This window comes from Bombina bombina, chromosome 6, assembly GCF_027579735.1.
Source record: "Bombina bombina isolate aBomBom1 chromosome 6, aBomBom1.pri, whole genome shotgun sequence".
Classification (NCBI taxonomy): domain Eukaryota; kingdom Metazoa; phylum Chordata; class Amphibia; order Anura; family Bombinatoridae; genus Bombina; species Bombina bombina.
In genome coordinates this window covers 569,850,077-569,866,244 of record NC_069504.1, presented here as the reverse complement: position 1 = coordinate 569,866,244, position 16,168 = coordinate 569,850,077, and the positions used below count along the sequence as shown (strand labels likewise).

Below are 16,168 nucleotides of genomic sequence, written 5' to 3'. Positions count from 1 at the left end.
GAGATACCTTCATGTTGCAGAACACTATTCGCAGAAATAATAGGAACCAGGGCTTTTTCTTGAGACATGGTAATAGGTCTGGAAAATTCCTGGCCTCCTTGGTCAAAATCAAGCAAGCCAATAGAGGGGTTCCAGCTATTAAAAGCCAAGGCCAATAAACGAATGATAAGTCTGCGATAGTGACCGAATTCACAAATTACTACACCAACTTATATCAATCACAGTCACTCCACGACACTGCACAGCAACAGTTCTGGGATAAACTTACTCTTCCTACAATTACGGAGGATCAGTTAGATAATATAAATGCCCCGATCTCTCAGGAAGAGGTTGTCCAGACTATTAAGTCTCTTGCTCTTGGAAAAACACCCGGCCCTGATGGGCTTCCAACCGAATTTTATAGGATGCTTTCTGACCAAACTGCCCCGGTTCTCACTACCTTATTTGACCATTATTTTACAGGTCATAGTGCCCCCCCTGCCAGCTTTTCTGCAGCAAATATTACAGTCATACATAAAGCAGGTAAAGACCCCACACTCCCGGCGTCATATAGACCCATATCCATTTTAAACGTTGATTATAAACTGCTGACTAAACTCTTAGCTAATCGGTTAAAACACTTACTCCCACACATCCTACACCCAGATCAAACAGGTTTTACCCCCACTCGCTCTTCGGTCACAAACATTTGCAAAGTTCTCCACGCAATATCACACTATTGGCATGCTAAGCAAAAGGGAACGCTCTCGTCCCTTCCAGAGGCCTTCCTGCTGTCCCTTGACGCAGAGAAGGCCTTTGATAGAGTGGAATGGACACATATTTTCCACTCCATGGAGATCTTTGGTATATCAGGCCATTTCATTACTTTCCTCACTAATATATACTCCCACCCGGTGGCATACCTGCTGATAAATAATCTTTATTCCCCCCCGATTCCCCTTCATAGAGGGACACGCCAGGGATGCCCTCTTTCCCCACTGGTTTTTAATTTGGCATTAGAACCCCTAGCAGTACGCCTAAGAAATCTTTTTCCGGGGATACAACTTTCCTCCCATAAGCTTCAAATCGCCCTCTACGCAGACGACATGTTACTTTTTATCTCCAACCCTCAGACACACATCCCAGTTATCTTGGACACTATTGAATTGTATGGACAATTCTCGGGATATAAAATAAATGTCTCGAAATCTGAAATCCTATGGCTGCACCAGAGATCTGATAACAATCCTGAACAGTACCCTTTTCGCCCAGTAAATGCTTATTTAACCTATTTAGGAATACACATTTCGGCAAACCCACAAAATTGGTATTCTCAAAATCTATCTCCTCTGATCCAACAAATTAAAACAGATTTGACCACATGGCAAAATATGCCACTATCTCTAATGGGTAGAATCCACATAATTAAAATGATGATCCTTCCCAAAATGTTATACCCCATACAAATGCTCCCATTATTACTCCGACTAAAGGACATAGCCTCTTTAAATGCTGTAATCAGAACCTTCCTGTGGAAAGGTGGTAAATCGCGTATTGGTGCACATAAACTGTATCTCCCCTACTCGCGGGGAGGATTGGGCTTACCAAACCTATTATACTACAACTGGGCCTCCTTAGCAAAACTGGCATTAGACTGGTCACTAAACACCCAGCATTTCTCTAGTGTCCATTTGGAAGAGGCCACACTGCCTCAAGTATCCCCTGCTTTTCTCCCACATGCTGCTCTGTCAGAACTGCCAACAACTATATTATATCACCCAATGTTTCGTGACGTGCTTCTTGGTTGGAGGTCTATGACCAAAGCCCTTGGGTGGGACCCCAGTAACACCAAATATCTCCCCTTGGTAGGGAATCCGAGATTCCAACCTGGCATATTGTATCCCGTTTTTCAGACCTGGAGAGCCCTGGGTATCGACAATATAGATAAGTTACTAGACCATACTGCCAGGACGGTTTTACCCTTTGATGTGATATGCAGGAAATTCCTAATTCCTTACACTAACAGATTTGCCTACTTCCAGGCTAGACATTATATAAATCACATCTTACTACATTGCGAGACATTTTGGATTGTGTGTTACAACTTTAGGGGGTATTAGAATATTAACAATTAGCACAAGCTAATACATACGAAATAAAGGATTTGCCTCTAACTAGAGCTTAGATTGAACTAAGCTATATAGCGCTCGGCATATTTTCACATTCTCTCACGAATCATATGTTATATGCTACAATTTACTAGCCCTTTATTTGGTGGAACAATATAATCCAGGGGGCAACAATAATTTAGTAAGCTTGCAACATAATAGATTGTGATTTGTAACTTGAATATACCTAAGGCAATTCTATGTATACTTAGTAGTATTCAAAATACCTACCTAGTAATCATTTATTAAATATTACAAGCACTATCCCCATAACCTGAGACACATCAGAAGTTTTAGACTGTTATCTGTCAAGCAGGTGTTCACTTAGCGTAAGATGATTTCTATATAGTTGGGCACAATAATTTGGGAATCACTAAAGAGCCAATAAATTCCAAAGAAGATTTGATCACTCAGCAATACTCTTTAGTACACTGCTCCTTTGAAATATACCGCTATTAGCTATACTAAGTTCTGTTACAATTCTCCTAGATAAAAGCATAAGCTGTTAATTGCACTAACACAGTGAGTGTGCTTTTAATTTTTGAGGGCAGCATCACCATCCACATAAGCTGTCTTTTTTAATATAAGATACTAATAAAAGTTATATTTTAAACACAATCACATTCGTATTCTTGACGTCATAGTAATCTATAATTCATAATTTACATGATATTATCTCAGTGCATATAAGCATCTTTCCTCTTGGGTGACTAACCTGCTTATCCAGCAAGGTGTAGTCACAAACTGTACTTATTATATAAATCACATCTTACTACATTGCGAGACATTTTGGACCACTTCACCGTTAGCGCGCACCATTGCACAGTTTCAGGCTCATAATTACACCATTTCCTCAATCTATAGAGAACTAATAAACACCAAGGCCTCTACTATGCTATCACACCTTTTTGACACTTGGCGTAGAAAACTGCCTATGATCTCATCTGAAAAGACTATACTAGACAGCCTCACTCATACCTGGTCGGCGACTTTAGCTGCTGACCTTAGGGAGTCACAAATACGGGTTATCTACCAGGACTACCTCACACCTAGCAGACTGAGAAAGTGGTGGGCAGACTTTTCAAATGTATGTGGAAAATGTTCTTATCCAAACCTGGATTTTCTACATTATTTGTGGTATTGCCCCAAAATTCGTAGATACTGGAGCCAGGTTTCCTTCTGGCTTTCCAGGATCATGCATGCCTCTATCATACTTACCCCTGTACAAGTGTTATTCTTAGAGCAGCTATTAGTCCCGAGACGAGTTAAAAAACTTCTAGTTAATGTAATACTCCTTGCTAGAAAATGTATCTTTCGTAAATGGCTTCATGGAGAGGCTCCCTCTATCGGATTCTTGAAGCAAATGATACTGAAGTCTCTGATGTATGAACAATATGAAACCTTGTATGATGTCAATACTAGAATAGCTCGTTTCATTGTGAAATGGAGACTCTTCTTGGAGTCGCTAGATCTCCCAACTCAGAGGCAGATGCTCTATTCATTTAAAAATACGATGTACATGTTAGAAGCGACCTTGAGAGGTGAATAGAATATTTGGTAAAGGGGTGCCAGGTGGGGAGTGATTGGGAACGACATGCAAGTTGCGAATGATGGAACTGATGTATCTTAATTTCTAATGTACCATGTATACTTCATGCTGGATATGTAACCTGATATGACGCATAGCAAAGTTTGCTTTGATTTTTTTTGTTTGTATTTGTTCTTTATTCTCAAATTAAGAAGCGTTCCACCCTAGGACTAATGTTCAACCTAGGGTGTCATAATTTTCAAAAGTTATTTTAAAAACAAAATGTGAAAGGGTTCAACAGGAATTTATGTTCAATGTCTCTTCTTTTTGTGAAATCTATCTTTGCTGGACAATTAATCAATTATGAAATTTGACACTGTATCTTGGAAACTATTTCTGTATACCTGTGAACCTCAATAAAAATAAAAGTTATAAAATAAGTTTATGACTGTTTGAACCTTTTTTATCATTCTGATAGAGTGCACACTTTTATTTGTGAATTAAATATAAATATATATGACTATATACATATATATGTATGTTTTAATTTGCGTATGTACACATATTAGCACATAAATATATACTGTTGTAATCAAAATTATTCAACCCCCATTGCAAATCAGATTTATTGTCACAATTTACAGACTTTTAGCTGTTTGCAATGAACAAATCAAACAACAGCAATTGAAATAGCTCAACACAACAAATGCTTCAAGTGGTTTCACCACATTCAAACATTAAAATACAACTTTCAATGAATTCTGCAGTCTCAAAATGATTCAACCCCTTCATCGCAAGCATCTTTAGTACTTAGTAGAGCACCCTTCTGCTGTTATGACCTGCAGCAAACGAGATGTATAACCAGATACCGGCTTCTGGCAGTGTTCCTGAGGAATCTTAGCCAATTCCTCATGAGCAATGGCCTCCAGTTCAGTAATATTATTTGGCTTGCGTGCTGCAATCGTCTTCTTCAAATCCCACCAGAGATTTTCTATGTGGTTCAAGTCAAGTGACTGTGATGGCCACTGTAGAATATTCTGCAGCCAAGCCTTGGTGGAATTTGAGGTGCTTTGGATCCCTGTCCTGTTGGAAGGTCCAATGACGCCCAAGCTTCAGCTTCCTCACAGATGGCATAATGTTATCTCATAGTATTTCCTGATACTTCAATGAATCCATCTTGCCTTCCACAATCTGCAGGTTTTCAGTGACAAAGGATGCAAAGCAGCCCCAGAGCATCACCAAGCCACCACTATGCTTAACTGTAAGCAGAGTGTTCTTTTCAGCATATGCTTCATTCTTCTTCCTCCAGACATCAATCGGGCCAAAAAGTTACAGTTTTGTTTTATCGCTCCACAGAACAGAATCCCAAAACTTCTGTGGCTTATTTACATGATTTTGAGCATTTTGAAGCCGACTTTTTGGGTCAGTAGTGGTGTACATCTTGGATTTCTGGAATGTTAACCTTTTGTGTTTAGTACGCGTCTGTGCAAACTGAAACATCAGTGCCTGTTGCCACCAATTCTTACTGCAGGTCTTTTGCTGTCACTTGAGGGTTTTTCTCAACCTGCCTTCTCAGAAATCTGGTTGCAGACATTGATAGCTTCCTTTTTCTGCCCTGCCCAGGTAGTGTAACCACTGTTCCTTTAACTTTTAACTTGCAAGCTATGCTTTCAACGATGTCTCTAGGAACATTCAGTGCCTTTGCTATCTTTTTGTATCCTATACCTTGTTTGTAAAGGGCAATGATCTCTACTCTTAACTTTTTAGACCATTCTTTTGACTTAGCCATATTTCTAACATGCAGTCAAACTTGACACTTAACAAAACCCTAGCAAGTTCAGGTATTTCATGTGTTCTAGCTCAAGCACACCTGGTGCAACTTATAAGGCCCTTGATTAGTTGTATCAGGTATGCCTGAGACACATGTTTTGCATATTTGTGTTGTGAGCGATTCTTTTCATTTTGTTGAATAATTTTGAGACTGCAGAATTCATTAAAAGTTGCAATTTCAGTTGAATTTGGGGAAACCACTTGAAGCATTTATTGTGTTGAGCTATTTTAATTGCTTTTGTTTGATTTGTTCATTGCAAACAGCTGAAAGTCTGTGAATTTTGACAATAAACCTGATTTGCAATGGGGGGCTGAATAATTTTAATTACAACTGTATATGTATAGAAGCATATACATATATATTTATAGCTAACACACAGTCCCCAAAGGCCGCAAAGTAAAAGCACCCCACACTAGCCAATTTTAACCCTTAAAAACTGCTTGATGTAGTTTTTTTTTTTTTTTTAAATGCTCATCTGTTTATTTTTCTAAAAGGCACCACACAATTTGTTTGGGGGGCAGTTGAGGCACATTTTAAAAATAAACCAGAGCTTGCTACCACAAGCTCACAGTAGCAATAACCAGCCACTTGTAAAGGCTGGTTATTTATCATGCACCCATAAATGGGCAAATTTGCAAGTTTGCAGGCGCACAGTAAATTAGCGCTCAACTTGTAATCTTGCCCTTTATTTCTTGTGTCAGGTAATCCGAGTGGGTAAGTTTTTGCAGGTGCCTGGCCTTAGTGCTAAAGCTATGCATCACAGGATTCAACTGATATCTAAAATGAAAGAGGCTTTGCAAGTGCTGAGAGTTCAGTGGGTGAATCATGGTGAAGGAGCCAGCAGTGGCTGAAAATTAAACTAATTTCTTCACAGTTGCATCAGTGGCCCTCGACTTCTAAAGGTGGTGGTGTTCAGATTAGACATGTGCACAGGTGAAAATGTTATTTGGTCCAAAAGACTCGTTTCAGATTTTTCTATAAGTTTGGTTTAGCCAAACTTTGCCATGCAGGCATTCATTTTGGATGAATATTGTATTTATATTGGTTGTTGTTATTTTCAATGGGAACAGCAAAAAAAAAAGACAACTAATATTAACAAAAATCTTACATAGGATTCAAACAATTAAAATAACATATTTCAATGCTAACAGAACATACAACTTTTTAATTGAATTTTAGGTGATTGGGATGATTGACAACCTCTGATAGTGGCCAAATGACTGCCAGTGAGCATGGGGCGACATTGCACAAGCATTTCACCAGAAATGCTTGTGCAATGATTAATGTGGACAGTGTATGCAGTTTGCTTTTAGCGATGTCGAGTGGACATGATTCGCTGTAATGAATCATGTCTGCTCGAAAATGATAATTCAACCCCAATGACTAGTTCACAGAGGCACAGAATTCACAAAACTGCATGTTTCAATTTGCACTAGTCAAAGTGATTAAAATGTCTGAGCCTTCTCTTGTTTCCAACTTCCCTAGGTTAAGGCTTTATTGGACAAACCTGTATGACTAAAATCCAACATTTAGTGGCTGACTGGCTATTCCTAACATCAGTCATTAGTTTTATGGCAGAATTGGACAGGGAAAGATGGACACATGAATGGTCCTGTCCTTTCTATGTAAACATATTAGTAAGACATTGGTAGCGGTTTTCCATGCCCCCAGTAAAAGCTAGCAAAGAATTAAGTGCTTGCCAATCAGAATAGATGTCTGTGTTGAAAGCACAGGAGTTTTTTACGCTTACTACAGCTATGTTTACTATATTTATCGTAGGAATTTTAATTGACAATTTGATGTGGTAAAAACAAAAAGAGCATAAAAATATTTTGCAGTGTATATTTCACTGGACACTGGAGGCACTGAAAAAGAGGCAAGTTATTAAAACTGGCCAAGTTTTGTATTATGTGTTGTTTTACATAAATATAAGCCTATTTCAGTTGTGTCAATGTAGTAATTATCCCATTTGCTTCTTAATATATATCTCTTAAGGCCACGTATCCATATTTAATATGCTAATTGAAATGAGAAATTATTACTTACTATTTTAGTGCTTTTGTTGTGTCAACTTGCACCACAGAGTAGAACATACACACTTCGCTTTCCTTTGGACATTTTTCCCCTGCTTGCTCTTTCTCCGGTGAAGGTATAACAGCATAATACATGGAATCTAAGTTGTCTTCTAGGTCTCTTCTTTCACTTATTGCATATGGAATGCCTATTCCAGAAATCAACATTTTGTTAAAAAAAAAGGTTGTGAATTCTATTTAATTAAAATGTGATGAGAATTGCGTAGTCAGTAATAATTATTATTACAAAAAAAAAAAATGGCGGTAAAAAGAAAAAAAGATAGCTTCATAAATAAAGACAGCTTCATTCAGATGGTGGCATGGAAATATTAACAGTGCAGGGAAAAAAATCAGTTTATTACAAGTGCTGAAGCCCATTTGTTTTTAAAATAAGGAAATGTATTGTCTGGTTACTTACATTCATCACCCTGCAGTTCTGTTGCATCTGAGTCGCTTTAAAATAAAAGGAAACAAATTCATATAAATGCAATAAGTAGCATAAACGTGTTTTTATTAGTGGTTATAGGAGGGTATGTTTACAAAGAAACCTTCATTTTTCTCAATTACTGTTTTGTATTCTTCATATGTTGTCCTTATTTTCCATTTAAATACATTATAAAAAAAGATTACCACGAAGATCCAGTAGAAATGTTATTCCTACATTTTCAGACTCCATAGCTTTATGTGATAAAGCTATGGAAATACTGAAATAATTAAAGGGACATAAAAAATAATATTGCTCTTTCATGATTTAGACAGAGCATACCATTTTAAACAACATTCCAATTTACTTCTATTATCAAATTTGCTTCATTCTTGTGGTATCACTTGTTGAAAGAGCGGCGATGCACTACTAGGAGCTAGCTGAACACATCAGGTGAGCCAATGGCAATCAGCAGCTAGTTCATAATAGTGTATTGCTGTGCTTAAGCCTACCTAGGCATGCTTTCACTAAAGCATACCAAGAGAATAAAGCAAATTAGATAACAGAAGTAAATTGAAACGTTGTTTAAAATCACATGCTCTATCTGAACCATGAAAAAAACATTGTTGGTTTCATGTCCCTTTAGGCTAATATTCTACTAGTTAACATAAGTCATTACATGCTTTTGTTGCCAATGCATCATAGCAATCAAATAATTAAGCACAGTAAAGATGCTAGATTGTGTATAGAAACATTTCCAAAATCCCACACTATAATCTGCCTTTTTCTTCAACCCAAATCACCATGGGGCCTATTTATCAAAGCATCAACCAAAAATATGCATGAATTCCGGGTCGTAATTGTCGCAAGATTGATCCACCGTAGTTTTCTTAGTGTCAAGATCGGCAAATGTTGAAATTTGGGACATAAAATACGATTCCACAATCTCAATCCGACACAGATCGATGCGAGTTGAAAACAGTGGTATTTGTGTGGAATTCTGTTCATTTGCCCTCCTATTTGACACTATTTTAAGCTCTCACTAAGTTATCAAAAATTCTACCTTTACGCTCGCATTTTTCCAACGCAGCGTACCTAGTTTTCAATCCGCCACCCTTGAGGTCGCGGATCCCATAGAACTCAATGGGAGTCTGAAAACACACAAAGCTTGTGTTCGATGCTGCAAGAGAATGAAGCATATTACATAATAAAAGTAAATTAGAAACTTTATTACAATTGTATACCCTTTCTAAATCAAACAATATTATTGCTCCACATTTGGTGCACTAGTAGATATAGGGAGAAAAATGAAAATTACTACTTATGGATTATGCTACAACTTTGTCTCTCATTACAAAGCAAGGTGACAATATTATTTCTACATATTTGGTGCAAAGTTTTGCTCCAAACTTGTTGCACTAATAGATATAGAGATAAAAATGAAATAAATACACAACATAATATAGCTAACTTCCTTTTTATTTGTTGGAAAAGTCTATATGCACCATGTTTAAGCCATGTAATATAAGTCACACTGTCCACTTTGCGCCATACTTGACTCAACACTTTTTGTACTAATTATGACGCAAACTCCTAAATAACCCACACACTAATGAATTTTTCCACCACTTTTGATTGGAATATGCATAATCACATGATTTATGACATCATCCAATATGATTCAAATACACATCATAAACTATCACTAACAAATCAAATTGCTTGATACTTGTGTCATTGATCACTCATCAGAACTTGTAAGTGCCATTTGTTACATTGTGTATTATACTTTGAAAGTATGTATATGTGAAATTAGTATTAAAGATAAACATAGATGCTGACATTAGGACACACAGTGTAATATTTTAGACAAGGATTTTAAAATTCGAATTCATGTTTGATTCAATATAATCTTAAGCTGATAGCTCAAAGGGATAGCCCACCTAGCTGTAAACTGTCATGATTCAGATACAGCAGAAATTAAAATCACCTCTTTACTGTCATGCTATTTTCAGTGTATTCCTTCCTTCTCTTGAATTTCATTTTCAGTAAGAAATGTCGTCTTATATGCCAGCCCCTTTTATAACACCTGTGTAGGGTGGTTTTAAAAATAGATTGCAATCAGGAGGGGTTAGACAGGTGTAGAGAGAAAATTGACCCAGCTCTTAAAGGGACAGGAAACCCCAAAATATTCTTTCATAATTTGGATAGAACATACAATTTTAAACAACTTTCAAATTTACTTCTATTCTCAAATTTGCTTCATTCTCTTGTTATCCTTTGCTGAAGGAACAGCATTGCACTACTGGCAGCTAGCTGAACACATCTATTTAGCAAATTACAAGAGACAAATATATGCAGGCACTAATTAGCAGCTAGCTCCCACTAGTGTAGGATATGTGCGTATTCTTTTCTAACAAGGGATACCAAGAGACAAAGCACATTTAAAAATAGAAGTTAATTTTAAAGTGTTTTAAAATTACATGCTCTGTCTGAATCATGCAACTTAAATTTTTACTTTCCTATCCCTTTAAAATATACATTATATATGTGTGTTTATACATACTACAATATGTCTGTACAATATTAAAAAGAATTAGAATAATTCACTATCCACTTTGCACCAAATATGTAATTACTTGCTATATTCGCAATTAGCCCTGCTCAGAAAAAGAATACATTTACACTATATGCAATAATGTGCTAAAGAGAAATGTGCTTGTTCGTGGACAGTAATGAAATGATACTGAGTAGAAACAGTAGTTGGATAGATAGACTATCCAACAAAAAGTATACACTAAATAGCACTCCAAAGTCCTAATAATGATAAGGCACTATAAGAGACTTCATCTCATTAAAAGTAAATAAAGGGGTCAGATAGAATCAAAATAAAATATAACTTTTAATGATAATATTAAAAACAACCAAAACATACAAGATACAAACGTTAAAACTACGAATTGGAGGATGTTCAACGTGTATGTGAAAGTGTGTGCTAGATTAGTAGCAACACAAAGGTCCAAATAATTAAGGAGTGACCCTTTGTCAAAGCCGATAAGCGGCGAAACATGTCAGGGAATTGGTAAGGAGTCCAGTGAACTCCTGTGTTTTAGGTAGCATTTTGGAGGCACAATTAGCGTGACCTTATATTTCGTGGTCCTTTTTATAATTCCTTGGGGGCATTAATGTGTAGTAGTACTCTATACAGGCTAATTCACTGACCCAGCTATTAGTTTGGAGTTACCCGGCTGCAGCAAAACCCGCTTACAAGCTATACTAAGACTGGATATCTAGAGGACATTTTAACCACTAGATGCCGAGTTTCTCTGTGTACTATTAATGCTCATATTTAGCCCTGTTTAGTTGCTATTACACTTCTCCTAACATACGTTATGCTAATCTAAATATATGAACTACCGATTATTGTTATTGGTCTAGCTAGTCCCTAGCGATAGTGCTCAGCTGAATCTATTCAGCACAGCTCATTACCGAGTAGATTTCCGTGGAGCTGAAACAATATCGACATACTTAACAAAAACTTGAAAATCTTATCTCCACCTAGCTACAGTGATGTGAACATCACTGTAATTAGTATTGTGTCATTTAAAAGTAGACTGTCCACGAAGAACAGTTAAAAACACATTTTAGATACAAACTTAACAATCATGTCAGTTACGCTTTCCCTGCATTTATATCAAATCACACTACTGCTTATGTATGCCATTAACTTATAAGGCAAATTCATTGTCAATTATTCAGTGAATAAATATGGAGTTGCAGTTTTACTAGACATATTGCGAAACCATTTGTAAATTATACTTTTACTGAGTTTCTGGGATAGCAACATCACCATCAACTGTGATTGTGCCATAACAAGTAAATATTTAACTAAGATTACCTATCTTATATAAACCTAATAGTTGCATTGGGGTTTTTATATCATTCGTGCTTACTGGAAGATGCTTTTTCTGTAATTGTCAGGCTAAGCAACATGTATGGTGTATTTTACTTTATGCTGACAAGCATCTAGCTACATATAGCCAGTTATACTACTATTGGTTTATTTTTGATTCACGTGTCTAACCCATAATTACCTGTTCTCAAGGATACAGTAACCATGTTATAACTACATATCTGATTTAATTTTGGGTTCACTAGTGTTTATCTCTCAATAGTACTTGTAACTGCAAAACTATACATACACCAATATATATACATATTCTTCCACTTAGTAGCATTTTTTGCTATTACACTGATTCCCTATCAAGTGCTCTTTTAAATTCTTTGACACCTATAAGGTCTATCATCCGGTTCTCTGACACTATTCAAATAACACTCAGTGTTAATACTGCAATTCCCTTAAAAATAAGAAGTAGTAGCATATGCTGTTTTTTATCTTATTTGCTTCATCACGAGTGACTTCCTAGACTTACCTTTGTGAGTGACTCATCACGTTGGTTTAATGCAATCATACAGCACCCTACTAATTTTGGTTTGATATGATTTGTATAATCGTAGTTAATAGCTCAACTTAGCTATTTAACTCAATGTAGTAGCCATATCAGGGTATAACCCAGCCTCAATACCTACTACTGTATCTATTTGTTGTTTTTTGACTCAATTCCTTTAGTCATAGGCTCAATACCTATTACCAGTCATGATAGTATCAATACAACGTGGTGCTATCTCTTGAACCTAATATACTTTTATTTATGCATAATCTTATGATACCCACATGTTTCTAGCATATAGCAAACTCATTTTGGATTTACCTGTGAGCTGGTACTTACTTTACCTAGGCACTTAACTCACTGTTCTTAGTTTGTCAGTCTTATTTACTCTCAGTCAGTACATTATACCAGCTGAGCAACTAAGTACTACTCTGGATAGACTTTGAATATAATTTGAATATATTTATCATTAGCGGTTCCACTCCTTAATTATTTGGACCTTTGTGTTGATACTAATCTAGCACACACTTTCACATACACGTTGAACATCCTCCAATTCGTAGTTTTAACTGTATGTATCTTGTATGTTATCTTGTAATATTATCATTAAAAGTTATATTTTATTTTGATTCTATCTGACCCCTTTATTTACTTATAATGAGATGAAGGCCTCTAGTTATCAACGTGTCTACTTTACCTGCCTTCGCCGGTTCAATACGCCCGCCTAAGCTCGCCTACCATCGCCACCGCTGACCTGAAAAATTTCGCCTAAGTTATCAATAAATCTGTCAAAAAGCCGTGCACCAAGTACGGGGCGATGAGCAGCGGACTGTGAGAGTTATCACTCATCCAATCTCGCTGCTCTTCGGCTTTTTGACAGCTTTATTGACAAGCTGTCACTAAGCACCCACACTAACTACACTGTTCTACCCCCATACCGGCGCCCCCCGCAACTAAATAAAGTTATTAACCCCTAAACCGCCGCTCCTAGACCCCACCGCAACTCTTATCATTGTATTAACCCCTAAAACGCCGCTCCCGGACACCGCCGCCACCTACATTATACCTAGTAACCCCTATCCTGCCCCCCTATACCGCCGCCACCTATAATAAAGTTATTAACCCCTATCCTGTGGATCCCGGACCCCGCCGCAACTAAATAAATAGTTTAACCCCTAAACCGCCGCTCCCGGACCCCGCCGTAACCTATCTTAAACTTATTAACCCCTAATCTGCCCCCCCCTACACCGTCGCCACCTATAATAAATTTATTAACCCCTATCCGCCGCCACTGTAATAAAATTATTAACCCCTAAACCTAAGTCTAACACTAACCCTAAAAACCCCCTAACTTAAATATTAATTAAATAAATCTAAATAATATTTCTCTTATTAACTAAATTAATCCTATTTAAAACTAAATACTTACCTTTAAAATAAACCCTAAGATAGCTATAATATAAATAATAATTATATTGTAGCTATCTTAGGATTTATTTTTATTTTACAGGCAAATTTCAATTTATTTTAACTAGGTACAATAGCTATTAAATAGTTATTAACTATTTAATAGCTACCTAGTTAAAATAAAGAGAAATTAACCTGTAAAATAAAAACTAACCTAAGTTACAATTACACCTAACACTACACTATACTTTAATAAATTATTCCTATTTAAAACTAAATACTTACCTGTAAAATAAACCCTAAGATAGCTACAATGTAATTAATAATTACATTGTAGCTATTGTAGGATTTATATTTATTTTACAGGTAACTTTGTATTTATTTTAGCTAGTTAGAATAGTTATTAAATAGTTATTAACTATTTAATAACTACCTAGCTAAAAGAAATACAAAATTACCTGTAAAATAAATCCTAACCTAAGTTACAATTAAACCTAACACTACACTATCATTAAATTAGTTAAATAAATGAGCTACAAATAACTACAATTAAATTAAATTAAATAAACTAACTAAAGTACAAAAAATAAAAAAAGCTAAGTTACAAAAAATAAAAAAAATAAGTTACAAACATTTCAAAAATATTACAACAATTTTAAGCTGCTTACACCTAATCTAAGCCCCCTAATAAAATAACAAAGCCCCCCAAAATAAAAAAAATTCCCTACCCTATTCTACATTAAAAAGTTACCAGCTCTATTACCTTACCAGCCCTTAAAAGGGCCTTTTGCGGGGCATGCCCCATAGAAAACAGCTCTTTTGCCTGTAAAATAAAAATACAACCCCCCCCAACATTAAAACCCACCACCCGCATACCCCTAATCTAACCGAAACCCCCTCAAATAAACCTAACACTACCCCCCTGAAGATCATCCTACCTTGAGCCGTCTTCAGCCAGCCGACCACCGATGGAACCGAAGAGGAGATCCAGAGCGGCAGAAGTCATCATCCAGGCGGCGCTGAAGAAGTCTTCCATCCGATTGAAGTCTTCATCCAGGCGGGCGCTGAAGAGGTCTTCCATCCGATTGAAGTCTTCATCCAAGCGGCATCTTCAATCTTCATCCATCCGGAGCAGAGTGGAGCCATCTTCACACAATCCGACTCGGAGCCATCCTCTTCTTCCCGACGACTAACGACGAATGAAGGTTCCTATAAGGGACGTCATCCAAGATGGCGTCCCTTCAATTCCGATTGGCTGATAGGATTCTATCAGCCAATCGGAATTAAGGTAGGAAAAATCTGATTGGCTGATTGAATCAGCCAATCAGATTGAAGTTCAATCCGATTGGCTGATCCAATCAGCCAATCAGATTGAGCTTGCATTCTATTGGATGATCAGAACAGCTAATAGAATGCGAGCTCAATCTGATTGGCTGATTGGATCAGCCAATCGGATTGAACTTCAATCTGATTGGCTGATTCAATCAGCCAATCAGATTTTTCCTACCTTAATTCCGATTGGCTGATAGAATCCTATCAGCCAATCGGAATTGAAGGGACGCCATCTTGGATGACATCCCTTAAAGGAACCTTCATTCGTCGTTAGTCGTCGGGAAGAAGAGGATGGCTCCGCCTCGGCTCGTCTGAAGATGGCTCTGCTCCACTCCGGATGGATGAAGATTGAAGACGCCGCTTGGATGAAGACATCAATCAGATGGAAGACCTCTTCAGCGCCGCCTGGATGAAGACTTCAATTGGATGGAAGACTTCTTCAGCGCCGCCTGGATGATGACTTCTGCCGCTCCGGATCTCCTCTTCGGTTCCATCGGTGGTCGGCTGGCTGAAGACGGCTCAAGGTAGGATGATCTTCAGGGGGGTAGTGTTAGGCTTTTTAAGGGGGGTTTGGGTTAGATTAGGGGTATGGGGGTGGTGGGTTTTAATGTTGGGGGGGTTGTATTTTTATTTTACAGGCAAAAGAGCTGTTTTCTTTGGGGCATGCCCGCAAAAGGCCCTTTTAAGGGCTGGTAAGGTAATAGAGCTGGTAACTTTTTAATGTAGAATAGGGAAGGGAATTTTTTTATTTTGGGGGGCTTTGTTATTTTATTAGGGGGCTTAGATTAGGTGTAAGTAGCTTAAAATTGTTGTAATATTTTTGAAATGTTTTTAACTTATTTTTTTTATTTTTTGTAACTTTGCTTTTTTTATTTTTTGTACTTTAGTTAGTTTATTTAATTTAATTTAATTGTAGTTATTTGTAGCTCATTTATTTAATTAATTTAATGATAGTGTAGTGTTAGGTTTAATTGTA

At 37.0% G+C, this 16,168-nt stretch overlaps 1 protein-coding gene across 2 annotated transcripts in view; it reads right to left on the bottom strand.

The window, feature by feature from the left end:
• Positions 1-16,168, bottom strand: part of LOC128663281 (uncharacterized) — a 264,171-nt gene that overhangs the window by 36,549 nt on the left and 211,454 nt on the right. For both annotated transcript variants that reach the window (XM_053717535.1, XM_053717536.1), the window contains 2 exons: positions 7,997-8,031; positions 7,553-7,727 (listed from right to left, as the gene is read on the bottom strand). In XM_053717535.1, coding sequence (XP_053573510.1) covers positions 7,553-7,727; positions 7,997-8,031 — 210 coding nt within the window. The remainder of the gene's footprint in view (positions 1-7,552; positions 7,728-7,996; positions 8,032-16,168) is intronic.